This window comes from Corvus kubaryi, unplaced genomic scaffold, assembly GCF_017639235.1.
Source record: "Corvus kubaryi isolate FWS band 111438036 unplaced genomic scaffold, C.kubaryi_AGA036_p1.0 37292, whole genome shotgun sequence".
Classification (NCBI taxonomy): domain Eukaryota; kingdom Metazoa; phylum Chordata; class Aves; order Passeriformes; family Corvidae; genus Corvus; species Corvus kubaryi.
The window spans coordinates 393,378-410,914 of NW_024581091.1; the positions used below are offsets into that span (position 1 = coordinate 393,378).

Below are 17,537 nucleotides of genomic sequence, written 5' to 3' on the forward strand. Positions count from 1 at the left end.
CCACCGCGGCACCTGCCGGCCCCGGGCACCGCGGCGGGGATGCGGGACCGGCACCGCGGGGATGCGGGCGCAGGGCCGGGGATGCGGGGCACGGGCACGGGGTGCCAGGCAGCATCACCAGCGGGTAGCGGGGACTGGCCGCAGGGCACCAGGCAGACCGTGCTGGGGGCGAGCACTGGGACGGGATGGTGGGACCAGTCCGCCTGCCCTGGGATGAGACACTGGGACTGGATGCTGCCGGTGGGCATCACACACTGAGGACCGGGCATGGGGTGCTCTTGTAGCAGCCTGTGACACCCGCTTGGGGTGCCCCATGGTACTGCCACTTGTCCCTCTTCATCCTCAGGGCCATGCCAGCTCCTGCCTGAATGTAATGGTGAGGCCCTGGCACAGGGTGCCCAGAGAAGCTGTGGCTGCCCCTGGATCCCTGGAAGTGTTCAAGGCCAGGCTGGATGGGCTTGGAGCAACCTGGGCTAGTGGAAGGTGTCCCTGCCCATGGCAGGGGGTTGGAACTGGATGAGCTTTAAGGTCCCTTCCAAACCAAACCACTCTGTGATTCCATGACTCTGGACCTCCCTGGGCATCCCCTTGCCTATTGTGTCCAGGGAATCTGGTGCCCAGGGAGATTTGTGTACCTGGGGACAACCCAGGTACATGAATCAAGGGGAGCCAGGCCAGAGCCAGGCAGCCAGGGTCCTGCCTTTCCACAGCACAAACAGCTCCCAAAATGCAGCTCCCAGTGCCCAAAGGACCCAGCCAGGAGACACCTGTGGTACAGCAGGAGGTACAAAGACCATTTTTTTACCTCTCTCCTTCTGGAAAGAGCTGTGCTGCAGGTGAAATGTTTTGAGGCTGAACTCATCCTCTCCAGGCTTTTGCATGCTCACTATGGAAGATGATTTACAGAGCCCAGGCTGTGGCTGAGCTATCTTTAACTGGGGTTACTCAGCCCTCTATTCTGTTGTATTGTGTGGCGTTTTCTCAGGATGGATCCTGGCTCTGGGCCTAAAACAGCAGGACACAAAATCCAAGTCAGCTGGCATTCCTGAGGCAGACGGGTGTTGGGCGATATCAGCATCTCAGCTCTCCTTGAAACCTTCCCTCTGCTTGAGAGGAGGGAAAATAACGCTGTTATTGCTGTGGGAGCTTGGTGCTGGGGGAACAGCCTGATAATCTCCCTGCTTCTCATCTCCCATCCTTTTATCGTTGTTGTTGTTGATGGCGTTGCATGCTTCCATGGGCAGGAGTTTTTGGAGGGGAGCGCGGGGCTGGGCACAGCCGCTGCTCCTCACCGTGGCCTTGCGTGCCACCCGAGCCGGGTGTTGGGTGCCCGGGGCTGGGCTGTGGGAAGCCCGGAGCACCCCTGAGGGCCAGTAGCCTTGGCTCCAGCTGCCACCTGCTGGTCACCTCTGTCTGGTCCTCCCAGCACTGGTGGTCACCTCAGCAGAGCAGAGGACACATGGCCAGCGAGAGGTCCTTATTTGGGGATGACTTCTGTCAGCACTTTCCCATTGCTACTGGGTATTGGAAACCATTGCCTCTGGTGACATCTTCCCTGAGTCTCCAGCTCTTTTAAAATCTCTTTAAAATGCTTTCCCCCACCAATTTTATCCAGATCTGAAGGATGCTGGAGGGAAATTTTCTTTTGGTGGGCACAAGGATTTTTTTTTTGCCTGCTCCCTGCCTTTGCCCACCCCACCGGGCTGAAGCCAGCTCCTCTTGGGTGGCCCTGTGCCACATTTAGTTCGCTGGCCTTGCCCAAGTCCCCAGCAGAGCTTTTGCACCATCCCGGTGGTTTATCACACCCTGCCTGTTTTTGAGGGGCCGCTGGCAGGGAGCCGGGGTGGCCGTGAGCTGAGGGGACGGTGGTCCCGGTGTGCCGGAGCTTGCAGCAGGAATTTTTGGCTGGCCAGGGCCAAGGGAGCTTGCTCACCCCCTGGCCAGCGGCCAAATGGCATGGCTGGGTGGCTGCCAGCACTTGCATTAATAGCTGTCAGCTTGCGGTTTGAGGTCACCCGTTCTTTCCAGTCTTTCATTTCCACCTTAATTCGCGCCTGTAACAACCCGGGGCCGCGAGCAGCTCCTCCGTCCCTCCCTGCCTGCGCCCCTCTTTGCCGGGAGAAGCTCTTCTGCTTTGCTCGGAGCCGGGACAGCGCCAGCCCGTGGCACAGCATCCCTACTGAGCAACCCCAGATGGCAGGAGGGGACGTGCCAGCATCTGGGGGACACCTTCATCCCCGTGGGTCTCTTCTGTTCCTCAAGATGTCACTCAGGGAACCAGAAACCTCCTCCCACACACCCCGAGGCAAAACATACACCCCGAGGCAAAAAGGACTCCCCGAGGCAAAAAGTACACCCCAAGGCCGGCTTGCAGAGGGCTTGTGCGAAGGCACAGCCCCTTGCAGAGTAATTTGGAACCGCCGTCCTCCCCTGCCAAGGCCCTCGGGAGGGTGTTTTATAGCTGCTCGCTATGAATAAATCTCCATTTCCTAATCAAGCTGGCCAGGGAGAAATGGCTTCGGGGAGGTGAGGCTGGACTTGGGTGCGCGCCCTCTGTCCTTGTGGAAAGGGGATCCCCGGAGCCCTGCTTGGAACCCGGGATGGCAGGATGGGGGATCCCTCTCGCCGCCAGGGATCTGGGATGAGGCATCTGCTTGACGCCTCCTGGCAGGACGGGGCCAGGCGTGGCTGGTGCGAGGTGGGACACGCGTGGGTGGGACACACGGGAGAGGACACCCGGGGAGGCACCGCCGCACCGCCAAGGGATGGCTCTGGCGGGGTGGGAGCCGCGCAGCTGGACGAGGAGGAGGCGCAGGAGAAGGAGGAGGAAGAGAAGGAGGGCGGTGGTGCCCGAGCGGCCGCCCCCGTCCCGCCCCGCCGCAGCCGCCGGGCACCGGGCACCGGGCAGGCGGCGGCGGCGCGCATGGAGGCGGCGGCGGCGGCCCCGGCCCCGGGCGGCGGCCCCGGTACCCTGCTGCTCTGCCTGGCCCTCGCCTCCGGTAAGCACGGGGGTCCCCCTGCCCTGCCACCAGCCCGGTCCCGGGATACCCAGGGGCTGGCAGGGTGTTCCTCCCTGTCCCGGCCCGGCGCTCCCCGCCCCTGCACGGTGCTCCGCGTCCCTGCACGGTGTCACCTCCACTGTCCCAGCCCGATGTCACCCCCTGTGCCGGCACTATCCTCTTTCTGGTCCCGGTGCTGCCCCTATCCCATCCCGCTGCTTCCCGGTCCCAGGCTGATGATCCTGCACCTGCCTCCTGGTCCCATCCCGGTGCTCCCCCCTGCCTGTCCTGGTGCTCCCCCATCCCGTCCTGCTGCTCCCCTGGTCCCATTCTGCTGAACCCTTGTATCCCCCCTGTTACGCCCCATCCTGATGCTGGCCCTGTGCCATCCCAGTGTTGACCCTGGTGTTTCTCCAGTCCCATCCCAGTGACTCCCTGTGCCCCCCCGGACATGCCAGCCCTTCCCCTATGCCCAGCCTGGTTTTTATCCAGTCCTGTCCCTGGGCTCCCCCGTGTGTCCGCAGTTCCCATCCTGGAACTCCCCACCATTCCAGTCCAGTGCTCCCCTTGCCTCTGAATCCCTGAATCTCTTGGGGCCAGCATGGGGGCCAGGCTGCCCTGGCTGGATCCTGGAGCAGGACTGGGATGCTTTTACCACCTGTTGATGGGACACTGCTCGTGGGTGCCTGAGTACCCACAGCCATCCTTGGCAGCGCCGGGAATGGGGGATGCTGGGGGCAGGGGGGCCAGTACCTATTCAGCAAGTGTGTGAGCATTCCCATGTTAGTTCCTAAGTTTTTGGGAGGCAGGAAGCTGCAGACAGGTGTCTGCTCATGGCTGCCAGGAAATAACCACAGATAGGGCTGGAAACTGACACCCTCCCTGGCAGAGAGTGCCAGCACTGGGATTTTGGGGGAGCTTTTCTCTCCGCAGGGAGCAGTTTGGGTTTGGCCCTTTGGCAGAGCTGGTGACAGCACTTGGCAAAACCTGCCAAACCTGTGCTGGCAGGAGGAAAACAAGGGTAGCAGACCTGTTTTGGGGCTGGTATGTCCCATCAGACCACGTCAATGTCCTGGGTGGTTGCTCTCCTGCAGTTTGGGCTTTCCTGGGAAAGCATGGGGGTGTTAACAGCAAAATAACCCAGTGTTTGGGATACTTCCCTGGGTTATCTCTGGCTGCTCAGGAAAGCGTGCAGTCCTAGATAGTGGAGCCAGTCTCCCCGTGCATCAAAGAGCTGAGGGTGTTTGCACCTGCGGCTTCTGGGTGCTGCGATCCGGCTGCGGGGGGGGCACAGCCTCCCTCCCTCTGGGGCTGGCGCTGCCACCAGGGCGGTCCTGCCAAGGGGCTGCCAGCCCGGAGGATGCCAGAACTCCGCATCTGGTTGCAATAAGGGTGGGGAGCTCAGCGTGGTGGGGATATTTCCATGCCGAGCTGTGAACTCGGTCACCGGGAGTGAAGTCAGCCTCCCTCCCTGCCCCGCCGCGTGCCCACGCCGCCCACAGCTGAATCCCGGGGGGCAGCCGCCCCATGGCTCATCCCTGGCTCCCGCCAGGCAGCTCCCACCCTGCGGCTGGGCCGGGCGGGGCGGTGGGCTCCTTTTCCTCCCCGCCGTGCTCTCTTGGAGCTCTGTTAGCCAAAGCACGTCATTAGCGCGATGGTGGCTATATATAGCCAGGAGGGACGTGTGTACTGGGAATGTCCCTGCTGTGGGATGGGGGGGACGCCGGAGGCTTGGCTGGGCAGCTCCCACTGCTGTTTCCAAGGTGCCGAAGGGCCGGATGAGGAAACAGGTAGCCCGAGACGAGGCTGCCGGGATCTGGCCGCGCAAACTCTCCCCTCTCTGGGAAGCCTCGAAGTGCACCCACCTCGGGGTGGCAACACCCCCGCCTCGGCGAGACACCTCCGCGGGAGCCACCCAGCACCCCGCCCCGTCAAGCAGGACCTGTCCCCAGCTCCCTGGGTGCCACCACGGCGGGTGAATCCCTGGGGAGGGCCGGGCTGGGAGCGGGGCCGTGCTGAGTCAGTGCTGGTATGCCAGCGATCCAGTTACCGCCGCTGTGACGTGCCGGGCTCCGCCGCCTCTCGGTTTCACCCCGCGGCCACGGAGAGCGTGGTGGCCCCTTTCCTGGCCCAAGGAGACCTTAGAGCACCTTGCAGTGCCTAAAGGGGCTCCAAGAGAGCTGCAGAGGGACTTGTCACAAGGGCACGGAATGACAGGACAAAGGGGAACGGCTTTATACTGACAAAGGGCAGGTTTAGATTAGATATTGGGAAGGAATTCTTCCCTGTGAGGGTGGAGAGGCCCTGGCACAGATTACCCGGAGAAGCTGTTGCTGCCTCATCCCTGGAAGTGTCCAAGGCCAAATTGGACAGGGTTTGGAACAACCTGGTGTGGTCCTTCTAGTGGAAGGTGTCCCTGCCCATGGCAGCAGGGTTGGAACAAGACGGACATTACAGTCCCTTCCAGCCCAAACCAATCAGTGATTCCATGATCCCGGATCTCTCTGGGGATCCCTCCCTGCATCCTCCCTGGGCAGAGGAGCAGCTGGCTGGGCTGTGTGGTCCAAAATCCACCACGCTGGCTCCCAGACCTCCGTGCCCAGACCTCCGGGGGCGTTGGTGGGTGGAGGCAGCAGGCGGGGACCGGTTTTCCCTTCTCCTGACCCTGGGGAAAAGCTGATGCTGCCAGGCAAGGGGGGCCGTGGGCGCAGCTGCAGAGCCCGCTGCCGGTCCCCTCCCTGTCGCTGTGGCGGGGCGGTGGTGGCGGTGCCGGGGCTTCCCCTCCGAGCTGCCTCCGCTGTGTTCCAGGCTTGGCATTCTTCGTGGGAGCCGACACCAACGTCACCGCCGGCCACGGCACGGAGGGGCTCACCTGCGGCAGCGCCAAGGGATGCACAGGTAAGGGGTGATGTGAGGGTGCTCGGGAGAGCCGGAGGCGGCGGAAGGGAGCGGGAGAGCCGGTTTTGTCTAGCGTAGCCGTGTGGCATCCCTGGGCTGGGAAGCCAAGGACACCCGTGCTGGCAGCTGTTTGCAGCCGGCCAGGCTCGGAGCTGCTGCGCGGATGGAGCAGCTCCGGGATGCTGCTGCCTTCGGGCAGAGCTATCACCCCTCCGGGGGAATTCTTCGTCCTTGTCACCCCCAGGGAACGGGACGCAGCTGCGGCGGCAGGGCCACTTCTCCCGGTGCCCGGAGGAGTACCAGCACTACTGCGTCAAAGGGAGGTGCCGCTTCCTCGTGGCCGAGCAGGCACCGGCTTGTGTGTAAGTCACCCCCGGTGGGGAGGCGGCGGCACGGGGTGGGATGCTGTGCCCGTCCTCCCCGGGAGAGCAGGATGAGGGGGACACGGAACCATGGCAGCTTTTGGGACCCCCCTCTGCCTCCCCCGTGCTGTGGGGCAGGTGCGAGCGAGGCTACACCGGTGCTCGCTGCGAGAGGGTGGATCTGTTCTACCTGCGAGGGGACCAGGGCCAGATCGTCATCATCTCCCTGATCGCCGCCATCGTCACCCTCATCATCCTCATCGTCGGCATCTGCCTCTGCAGTCAGTACGTGGGGGAACGGGGCGGGAAGGGGAGCGGGAAGGGAAGGGAAGGGAAGGGAAGGACAAATCCTGCCCAGCTCCACTGGCTCCAGGCAGGTTCAGTTTGGGCTGCCCCAGGCTGGTGGGGCATGGTTCTGCAGGTGCTGGGAGGTACCTGGGACATCCCTTTGGGGCTGGAAACCAGGTGTGATCCCATATGGATCTTCTACAGGGTAAAAGCCGAGGGAGAGGGAGGAGCATCACTGCCACGTCTCATTCTGCCTCTTTTTTGTTTGTTTGTTTTTTATTATTTTTCCACCCTGTCAAGCCACTGTCGGAGGCAGCGTAGGAAGAGAAAGGCAGAAGAGATGGAGACATTAAACAAGGATTCACCTTCCAGAAGCGAAGACGTGCGGGAAACGGGCATCGCGTGAAGGTGCAGGGGACAGGGGGGGCGACCGGGCCGGTGTGACCGGATCCTCACACTGGGGTGGATGCTGAGGCCCATGGGCTCCGCTCTCTCCGCAGGAGCTCTCGGTACCTGCGGGCGGGTCCCGGACGGCAGCACCGGCTGGCTCCATGGGCGAGGGCTAAAACGTGCAGCGGCTTGAATAAAGGGGTGACGGAAAGGTGTCCGCGTGTCGCCAGTGTCCTTGGGGCGCGGGTGGCGGTACCGGCGGGGCTGGGCGCGGGGCGGCCCGGCTGCGATACCCGCTCTGCCCACGCGAGGGCGCCACCACCGCGGCGCCTCCCGCTCCCGGACCCGCTCCCGGCTCCCGCTCCTGGCTCCAGAGGCTCTGCCGGGCTCGGGGTCCCGTTCCGGGCGGCATAAGGGCTGTGCTGGAGCTGCTCCCACTGCCACCGCCGCGTCTCCCCGCAGGCACCGAGCCGAGCTCAGCGCCCCGGGCGCTCTCCCGGTTCCCCGGGGCTCCTCCGGAGCGGCTCCCATCCCGGCGGGAGAGAGCGGGGACGTCTCGGTGGCCCGGGGCGGGACAGGGTGAGGGAAACCGGGAAAAACTGGTGGAAAACAGGTTGAGAAGCGGGGCAAAACTGGGCGAAGCGGAGCCGTTCGCTCCCGTCTCCCCGCGCTGCGAGCTCCGGTGCCCGGGAGGCGCTGCCCGGAGCGGCGGTCCGGACCCTACCCAGGGAGCCACAGGTGATGTTTTGTTTCCCTCCCTCGGCGCGGGACCCGCTGGGGGTTCCCGTGACTCTGACAGTGGGTTTTGGCACTGACCCTCTGGGAGGGAGCAGCAGCAGCATCCCGGGATGAGGACGGGTGTCCCTGCTATCTCCTACCCTGTACTCCGGGAGATGGGGACCTGGTGGAGCCGGGGGTCCCCCGCAGCTCCCAATTCCCGCCACGGGACCGGCTCCCTCTCGAACCGCGGCCTGGTAAGCGGCCACGGGGGCTCTGCATGCCGCGTCTCCCACCCGCTACGGGGGACACTGGGAGCAGGTGGGGCTGGAGTCTCCCGGGGGAACCGATGGCCCCTCCTGCCACCGGGCTCCGTTCTCCCGGCACGGGCACCGGCTGGTTTCCTCTGCCCAGGTCTCTGCCAGAGCACGACAGACCCCTCCAGCCTGGCACGGGCTTTGCCAGGGATAGGATGAGCTCGAGCTGGTGAGTGTGGGAGCAGCTACTGGGGAAACTGGTTTGCACTGAGGTCCAGCCCTCTGTTCCTGCCCGGTGTCATGTTTGACTGGCCATGGATGCTTGGGAGCTGGAGCTGGCAGCATCAGGTGCTGCAGTGGGGGATCAGGGGTAGCTCTGGGGCTGTGTAAAGCCCTGCTGTGACTGAAAACCTCCTTTTTCAGCTCAAACCGTGCCATGGTGAGAGCAGAGGCAACGCCAGGGATCTGCATCGGTTCGGGCAGCCCCGTTGGTGAGACAGTGATTCCAGCTGGATACGGGGGACAATGACCACCCCGGTGGTGCCAGTCCCTTGGGAGGTGTTGGTGCCCAGGCACCGCCCTGTGGCTGTGGAAGGCTCATCCCAGCGCCCAGGCAAGGAGCATGGCCCTGAGGCACCAAGGGACATTTTTTTGGGCACCTACTTCACCAGGGTCCAGGATGGGGGAATGGATTATGGATTCCACGCAGCTGCTGGAAGCCCTGGTGTGAGCTGAGTGGCACTGGCAGCACCTGTGAGCTGATCCCCCCATATAAATGGCTGTTTAGCTGCAGGCTTTGCTGGGTTTGCCTGTGGGGAGTTAAGCCAAGGGAAAAATGCTTGCTGCTCCTTTTGGGAACGTGTTGTACACAGTCTGGGAGACAAATAAAATTTAAAGGAGGTATGAGCCTTTTTTCTGTCTGTTTTTTGGGTGGTTGAAGTGGATGGCTGGGATGCTGCTGGCCCAAAAGGCCTGGGAAAGCCAGGCACTGGGAAATCAAGCAGCTCTGCAGGTCTCAGAGGTGGATAAAACTAATACTTTCAATAATTTTTAAAATGTTTTTATGGAGCACTGGCCAGGTCAGTGTTGGAGCCGTTTTATTCAGTGTGGGTTTTCAGTACCTCGAGTAATTCCCATCGGGCTTTTCCCAGTGCAGCCCTACATTCCCTGGTTGTAACGAGGTGATGGTTCCCTGGAATTCCTGCATCACTGTTGAATTCCTGCTGTAACCTGATGAGTGCCTGGGGAGCAGACAGACCGGATAGGATGTGTTGTGCTGAGCAACAAGGATGGGGATTTGAAAAAAAAAAAAACCCAAACGACTAAGTCCGGAACTTTGCTGCTTCCTCTACATTTTTGGGAATGGCTTAGAGAGCTGGTGGGCTGAAAAGACAGGAGGTGAATCCACCTCGTGTCTATCACAGTGCTGAGGGCAGGAAGAAGGAGAGCTGGAAAATAAAATTTAAAAAAAAAAATCCCTGGTACAACAGAGAGTGGAAAAGCCAAGCGGTTTATGCCCATGCTGGCAAAGGGCTGGATGGAATCCCTGGGGAGGAGATGCTGGCTGGCATCAGGCAGGAGCAGCCTGAACTTTCCCAGGAATCTGCTGGTTTTAGTAAGAGAATTGTGATTTGTGTTGTTTTGAACAGCAGTTGAGTATTTTTGGGTGGCTTTTCCCCCCATAAGCAGTGATGGTGTCACACAGCAGAGATGTCCTTGGCTGGCTTAATGGCATTTCTCCAGTTTTCCTTGGAATCCCAGAAGGTTGCAGTAATTGTTAGCCCCTACCCTGCACATCCAGAATTTGAAGGATGCAAGTGCGAGTACAGGAGTGAGATGTGGGTCACTCACCCCAACAGAACAAGGTGAAACCCAACTTATTAATTGGAAAGAATTAGAAATTAATATTTTGGAAAATAAATGCCAAAGGCAGGCTGTAACATGAGGGTGGTGGGTGGATCCAGTGGCTAGGCATCAGTGGTTTGCTGCTCCAGTGCAGCAGGTCCAGTCCCAGCTCAATGGGATCCTTGGGGGAAAAAAAACCCCAAAACCAAGTTGTCTTTTCTGTCTAGTTCGGTACCCCAAAATAAGAGGGGCTCTGGCAGGAGATGGACAGGGGCCCTGCCAGCCAAATCCATCTTGTTTCTCACACTACAGGGAAACTCAGGAGTGATCCAGGGGCTGCCAACGCTGCCCTGGATCACTGTGGAGTCCTGTCTCGAACAGGAAGTTCTTGGGTTTGGCTCTGTTTTATCGCTCTGGTTCATCTCTGCGCACTCAGGTGTCCTTATTTGCTTCCCTTGGTGTATTTGTTGTACACAAAGCTGCCACATTTGGGCTCGGGGGATTCTCCTGTTGTTTTCTGGGCTGGGTTTGCCATCCTCCTGCCTCCCAACCCGGGGCTGCTTCGTCCGTAGCACCCCCAAAATCCTGCCCGTGCTGGGGAGGGCTCGCCTGGGCAGGTGGGGAGGCTGCAGGGGGGGCTGGGGGTGCCCAGGGCCCCCTCTCAGGTGAGGGGCTGTTGCCTCCAGGTACCTGAATACCCCAGTCCCCACAGACCGCTGTCTTTGAGGGTATTTGAGGAGGCTTTTCACTGGTTTTGCTCAGTTTTTTCGAGCTTTATCTCCCAGGATCAGGGCTGGGACCTCTTCCTGCCTGTGGAGGCGCAGCTGTGCCCCTTTCCCACCCTCCCCACCGCCCCGAGGGTGCAGAAAGCCGTTCCAGCAGCAGTGAGGGGACTGTTCTTGTCTTTATTTTGGCTGCGGGAGTACAAGGGCGGCAGGGAGCTGTGGGCTCGGTGACACCTTCCATCTGCCGGACGGCCTCCAGTCCCGCTCCCTCGTGCTCCCTTCCGATGTCCCCCGCTCCTGTGTGTGCGCAGAGCTCAGCCTCGTGGTCCCCTCCATCCGTGCACGCCTGGAGAAGCGATCCCTGCTGCCGGCACCAGCCCCCTATCCCAGCAGGCAGGACTCCTGCTTGCACACTTCTCCCAGCCCCGAGCTCACCTGGAAAAGGAGGGAAGAGCCGAGGGGCAGCCCCGGTGTGGGGTCTGGCCCCGCAGCAGCGCAGGGAGCGGGGGGGGCCGTACCTTGGAAGCGCAGAGGAGCGGGGGAGAGTCCGGGAGGCAGCAGGTGGAGGCGAAGGACACTCGCTGCTCCAAGAGCCGCTCCAGCTGCGGCGGGCTGGCCTCGGGCTCCGTCTGCGTCAGGCTCTCCCGCAGCCTGCGGCGTGGGGAGCGGGGTTACAGCGGGAACCGTGCCGTTCCAGACCCACGCGGCTTTTGGGGAGGGGGGAGGCACGCGTGGGTGGCTCCGTTTTGCATCCTCAACATTTTGGACAGATTTTGATTGCATCCACTGATCCAGGCGGGTTTTTTTTGTGGGGGGAAGGCAAAGGCTTACCTCTTCTTGAACTCAAGGAAAGGCAGCTTGTTGTACTGCCCGCAGAGCTGGCTGGCCTTTTCCACCAAGGGCGGCAGCTCTGCTTCCATCTGCTTGCGCTGGGGGAACAGTGTGGGTGTCACCAGGCTGGGAAAAGCCTCTGCAGGGATTTGGGAAACACGGGGATGAGGGGCAACAGGATGAGCCCCCAGAGCCCCCTCCACCACTCACCTTGCTGTCCAAACAAGCAGAGGGGTCTTTGGTGGAGCAGCATTCCCCCTGGACTTTCCCCGAGGAGTCGTAGAGCTTGGCAAGAACAGCGTCAGGGAGGCTGGGATGCCTCCGTGCCAGCTCAAACAGGGACCTGGAGCGGGAAAACGAGGGGTCACGTGAGGTTTTATTATGGGCACTGCTCAGAATGGGATGGGGGCTGCTTTTGGCATCTTTGTACAGTCCCTGGGGCTGCCTGGTGGTACAAATTCACCTGAGGGAATTGAGGATGCTCCCCTGCTTATCCCCATAATAACCAAAGCACGTAACAGGGTCAGGAACTGCTTGGACTTGATGATCTTAGGGGTCTTTTCCAACCTAAATAGTTCTATTCCATGACTGCACCCTGGCTGCCACGGGTACCACTCACCTGGTGGCATGGAGAGCCCCCTCCTTGCCACACAGCTCCTTGTTGGTCGGCTCTGATGCCTCTGGCAGCTTGGGAGCCGGCGCTGGGGGCAAGGCCAGGATGCAGAAATGGTTTTCCATCAGGTTTTTCCCCTTGCAGCAGTCGGCAAAGCGCCCATCCCGGGCCGATAGCGCGGCGCAGACTTTGGCCGTGTGCTCCAACAGCTACAGAGAGGAAGCAGGGGATGTGCAGGTCCCCTCACCTCCCTGAGCTCCTGCTGGGACTCAGGAGCTGGTTTGGGCTGGGCTCCAGGCTCCCCTACCTTCTTCTGCATACAGTCCTCAGCCACCGAGTCACAGCACTGGGAAGACACCTCAGCAGCGTCTTCTGCCAGGGGGAGAAGGTCCTCGAAGGAAGCAGTGGGAATCTTCTGAGCCAGTGAGGCCAGGTAGCTGGGGAGCACAGGGTGTGTGGGGGCTCAGGGGACTCGGGTCCCCCTTCCCAGGAAACAGCTCTGAGCAGGAGTGAGGGAGGAAGGGATGGGGAGCACAGGGCTTGCTCTGCGCCTGTGCTGTGCACGGAGCATCTCCAGGGATTGACACCAGAATTAAAGCTTATATTTCTGAATGCTGCCTGCCAACAGGATCTGCAGCAGGAGAGAGGAACCCCCTCCCAGCCCAGCCCCTGTTCCAGGACGGAAAGGCCATTGCCCCCTGTACCTGAAGCTGACTTTGTCCTTCCCATACACCGAGAAGCGGGAGCAAATCCGGTTTGACGTCAGGGTGAGTAGGGAGAGGGTTTTCCTCTCCAGTTTCTGCCACAAAAAGAGAATGGAAATGTCCTCCTCTTCCCAGGGCCATTAGCACAGTGCTCGCCCGGCTCCCTGGGTAGTGAGGATGGGGGCAAGCCTCACACTCCAAAGGGTCTCACCTCCTTCAGGAAGCAGGCAGTGGGTGCAGGGGAGATGCAGCAGGTGGAGACCATGGAGAGGAAGGTCCTGGTGGAGCCCAGGAGCACAGGCAGGGGAGCCTGGCTGTAGCTGCTGGAGTACTCGTACAGAAACCTGCGGCAGAGGTGGGATAAGGAGACCAACCGCCTTGGGATCAGGGGATTGGGAGCAGAAGTGGGGTTTGGAGGTGTGTTAGGGTTGTCCAGGGATGGGAGCCCTCTCCAGGCGCCACCTCAAGCTGTCAGCTCATGGCACTGGCCGGTGCCAGCGCCCACCTGGGCTCAGTGGGATGCTATCCCCACCCTGGCTCACCTATCCGCAAATTCCCTGGGATCCTGCCGGAAGGCCTGGCAGAGCTCCTTGTCGGAGGGCTGGAGGTACTGGGGCAGCGGCTGAGGCGGGTGCCGCAAGGCAGCCAGGCACAGCTTCCGCTCCAGCCCCTCATGGGCACAGCACGCGGCCGTGCCGGGATGCGCCGGGAAGGGCGAGTCCGCACTGCAGGATTTGACCGATAGGGCCGTGGACTGCGGGAGGGAGAGGACATTATGGCCACCCCGTCCCATCCCAGCTCCGGTTTGGGGTCCATTACCCGTTTTTGGTCAGCCTCACCCCGGCATCGTAGCAGGAGGGGTCAGCCCCGTCGGCACAGCAGGTCTCGGCCAGGGAGACGATTTCCCGGACGAGGTGGCCGATCTCCTCGAAGGTGCCATTGGAATATTTCCGGCTGTTGGCGATGATGGTCCTGGGAGCGAGGACAGGGAGAGCCAGGTGAGCCTTTCTCTTCAATCAAAAATCATGTTACAGAACTGCTCTGCCCAAATGGGGTTTAACACTGCTGGCTGTGGTGCTGCAAGAAATAGCAGCATATTCCTTGGAAAACAGCCAGGAAAGAATTGGAACAGCTTCCAGACTGGGGGCTGCCACTTACAGGGGATTATGTGTCAGCTCTGCTAGAATTCCTAATTGTTAAAACTTAATCTGTTTTGAGGAATTCAACAAAGAATTAAACTTTTCTCCTGCGAAGAGCAATCAGAGACGAGGGGTTGAATTGCATCTCCCCTTTTGGGTGACTTGAATCCATCTTCCCTTTTCCAAGATTTCTATTTACTGTTTTTTGTTCTTGGCTCAGGTGCCAAGCATCCTGGGAGGGCACCAGCAGCAGGAGGTACCTACAGGGTTCGGAAGTTCTCCTTCCCCAGCATCCTGTACTCCTGGCAGACTTTCTCCCGGACATAAGCTCTCCCTGAAAGTGCAGGAGAAGGAGGAATTGTGAGTAGGGAACAAGGAATGCTCTGCCACCACGGAACACAATGCTCTATTCACTGGAGGTTTGCTCTTCTTTTCACTCCATTACTTCTTTTTCCAAGTAGGATTTGGCGGTCCCTGGGGAGACGTTGGCACAGCCGGTATGCGAGAAGCATCCCTGGTATCCAGGCTGCTGTTCCAGCTCTGCAGCCAGGGAAAGGGGCAGGGAGAAAACCCGCTCTGGAGCTGGGAGAGCTACAGGTAAATCACATGGTAGTTTTTGAGTATGGAATATGTGGGCTTGGTTTTTCTGGCAGGGCTGGGAGCTCTGGGGCTGGGTCCACGGAGCAGCCAGCATGAAGACATTCTCAGCAATGCTCTGATCCCTAGAAAAATGCGATCGATTTGTGTTACAGACTCTGTGGGGCCAGACTTTGGCACCAGCAGGGTAAACACTGATATCGGTGTTTCCTGGGATTACAGTGTGGGGCAGGGTGACCTCCACAAAATCCAGGGGTTTGGGCCAGGCCACTGAGGGTGACATCACTCTGGTGGGAAGGGAGAGTTGCCAAAAAGGGGAAGCCATGGGAGAGGCAGGTCTCTTTCCTGGCAGGAACGTCGGCTGTCGGTCCCAGCTTGTGGCATTTCTGTTCACTTCCAGAAAGCGGTGTGGGAGAGAGGTAAATTTTAGGTGTTTTTTGGCAGGTGGGTGATTCCCTGTGGAGCTGGAAAGGCAGCAAAGGGCGGCAGAGCATCGTTTCCATCAAGGGGGGAGCTTACAGAGGAATGGTGTTTATCGGGGGGGCAGGAAATGCCGTTTTCCTTCAGAAGGAGAAGGAGCCGATCCCTGAAGCTCTGTCCTCTCCCCCTCCCACCTCCTCCAGCATCACCCCCAAGGGGCATCCTGGATACCGAACCATCCTCCCACCCCTCCCTTTCCTCTCTGGTCCTGCCCAGCGGTTTGGCTGCAGGCTGGGGAGAGGGGAGGCCACCGGAAACCACTGGAACTGAGGCCCCAGCCCCGTGCCCCTCATCCCAGGGGCCAGCAAAGCCCCAGGATCACGGCCTTACCTCGGTGTGCCGCCTGCGCGGTGGCCAAGAGGAGCAGCAGGGCCAGAGCTGCCCTCATGTTGGAGCTGGCTCCCCTCCTCCTGCCGGGATGCAGCACCGGGAATCCCATCCCGGTGTTTATATGGGGGCAGTGTCAGCAGCCGGGAGAATGATTAATCCCAGAGGGCAAGCATCCTTGGCCTGCCTCCTGGGGCCTGGGTGCCGGCGCTGCCGAAATCCAACCAGTTTAAATCATTAACTTGGGAAAACAGGGATGGGTGGCCATGAAACCTCAGGATCTGTGAAGGATGCTGGGAGCAACGTGAGTGACAAGAGGAGAAAACACATTCAGTGCACCCTGTGAGTGCAAAGCTCTGTGTACTCGGGACAATATCTGATCCTGAGGAAGGAGCCACACTTTTTTTTGGATGCCAGCACACCAAACCTGCTGGTGCTGCTGGGAAATGCTGGCTGTTATCCCGAGAAGCTCCAGCTGTCCACATCAGGTTTCAGTCCTGCCACTGCTAGGTTGGGGTCTCTGGCCTTGCAACCCGAGCCCACATTTCTGCTGGGAGTGTTGTAGAGCTCTGTGGGGTCTCCCTACACTGCAGCTTTCCCTTTGTCCCTAGAAAAATGAAAATTCAACATGTTATCATCTGTAGGGTCCAAAGACAAATCTGGGAAGAGGAGAAGGTCCAGCTGAAGTGATCTTCACTGGTCCTGCCTGGGGAATAGAGGAGAGGGAAGCAAATATGGAGGGGATGGAGATCCAACTGCTGCAGTGAGACCCCTGGCCCCCAAATCTGCTCAGCTTCCCCATGCACCGTGCACTTCCCTTGAGAGCAGATGTTCCCTCTCAGAGGGATGAAGACAGAGGTGGTTTTTATGGAAGAACTCAACTTTTTCTCCCAGTGGTCTGCACTGACAGTGAGCTGCAGCTTGGAACCAGATCCTGCCGATGCAGGAGATTAACAATGCCCTGTTCTCGATGTTTTATGTATGAAAGGTGAAAATAAATAATTAGGAACTAATGGAATGGGCTCTGCTCCTGGAAAAACTCTTCTGGATGAACTCTTCCTGTCCTGCTTTCATGTCGTGGCCGGGGTCGCTGGGGCTCAGCGCTCACGGCCGCTCTCGGTGCCGGTGGGAGCCCCCCGCCCTGCCCGTCCTGGCCGCGGTTCCGCCTCTGCACCGGAGAACCTCCGCCGCTCTCCAAAGCCCAGCTCCACGCCGGCCGGAGCCGGAGCGGCAGGGCCGAACTCGGCCCCAGCGCCCGCCCCAGAGCGGCTCCTCCCGCCCGCGGGATCCGGGTCCCGATACCAATCCCGGTCCCGATCCTGCCTCGCCCGCCCGGGACCCCCGGCGGACCCCGGCAGCGCCCGGCCCCGCACCCCCGGCCCCGCACCCCCGGCCCCGCACCCCCGGCCCCAGTCACGGCAGCGCCCCGGGCTCGGCGTGGTCCCCGCCGGGAGCAGCCCCCGGGCCGGGCTCGCACAGCGCCGAGCGAGGGTCCCGAGCGCCGGCCCCGGGACGGACACGGCCCCGGGACAGCGGGGCGGGGACACGGGGCGGGGACACGGGGCGGGGACACGGGGCGGGGCGGGGACACGGGGCGGGGCCGGTGCGGGTGTGAGGGGCGGGGCCACAGAGCGCGGGGCGGGACTGGCACAGGTGTGAGGGGCGGGGCCGGCGCAGGTGTTCGCTGTTCCGGGCACAGGTGTGAGGGGCCCCAGGGCGGCTGCGCGGGGCGGGGCCGAGGGCATTTAAACCCCGGAAGCCGCCGCAGCCGCCATTTTCTCCCCAGCGCTCGGCCGTGAGGTGCGGAGGTCTCGGCCTTCCACCTCTGCTTCTCTCTGCCCCTTCTTTCTTTCCCGCCCTTCCTCCTCCCCTCAATCCCCCCTTCTCTCTGCTGCCCCCCAATGCCCCCTTCCTCTTCCCCCACCTGGCCTCCCCCTGCGCCCCCTTCTTGCCCTGCTACGCACCCCAACCATCCCCACCTCTCCTTCCTGCCCCGTTCTTCCCTGTTATCCAACCCGACACACCCTCTGTTCCCCCTCTACCCCTCCAGACTCCCCCTACTCCCTCTTTTTCCCCTCGTCCTTCCACCCTCCCAACCCATCCCGACCCTGCCTCCCCTTACCCTCCCCTCCTGCCCCCTTCTACCGTCCCTGTTCCCCTCATCCCCCCTTATTGCCCCTATGTCTTCTTTATCTTGCCTCTCTCTCCTTTATCCCCTTATTTCTCCCTTGTCCTCTCGCTGTCCCCCTTATCCTCCCTCTCTCTCCCTTATTCCCCTTCCCTGTTTCCCCGCAGCCGCGGGGTTCGGGGCGCCGGATAATAAAGCCCAGAGGGCCGGAGCCCGGCGCCCCTCGCTTGAGCCCCC

The 17,537-nt window shown here is 61.0% G+C and overlaps 2 protein-coding genes and 1 long non-coding RNA gene across 3 annotated transcripts; 2 read left to right on the top strand and 1 right to left on the bottom strand.

The window, feature by feature from the left end:
• The first annotated feature begins 2,923 nt into the window (after positions 1-2,923).
• Positions 2,924-7,152, top strand: BTC (betacellulin). Its single transcript, XM_042026853.1, has 6 exons — positions 2,924-2,999; positions 5,808-5,897; positions 6,142-6,259; positions 6,398-6,544; positions 6,848-6,955; positions 7,048-7,152. Exons 1-5 carry the CDS (start codon positions 2,924-2,926, stop codon positions 6,951-6,953), a joined length of 537 nt encoding a protein of 178 aa, XP_041882787.1. The 3' UTR covers positions 6,954-6,955; positions 7,048-7,152.
• A 3,489-nt stretch (positions 7,153-10,641) lies between these two features.
• Positions 10,642-15,299, bottom strand: GC (GC vitamin D binding protein). The gene is made up of 12 exons (XM_042026852.1): positions 15,176-15,299; positions 14,033-14,102; positions 13,469-13,601; positions 13,172-13,383; positions 12,841-12,973; positions 12,630-12,724; positions 12,233-12,362; positions 11,932-12,134; positions 11,523-11,655; positions 11,313-11,410; positions 11,000-11,132; positions 10,642-10,916 (listed from the first exon to the last, which is right to left on the bottom strand). Exons 1-12 carry the CDS (start codon positions 15,282-15,284, stop codon positions 10,863-10,865), a joined length of 1,503 nt encoding a protein of 500 aa, XP_041882786.1. The 5' UTR covers positions 15,285-15,299; the 3' UTR covers positions 10,642-10,862.
• On the top strand, positions 13,537-14,165 carry LOC121663951. The gene is made up of 2 exons (XR_006015826.1): positions 13,537-13,627; positions 13,989-14,165. It is a non-coding gene; the product is annotated as an uncharacterized LOC121663951 (long non-coding RNA).
• Positions 15,300-17,537: the final 2,238 nt, after the last annotated feature.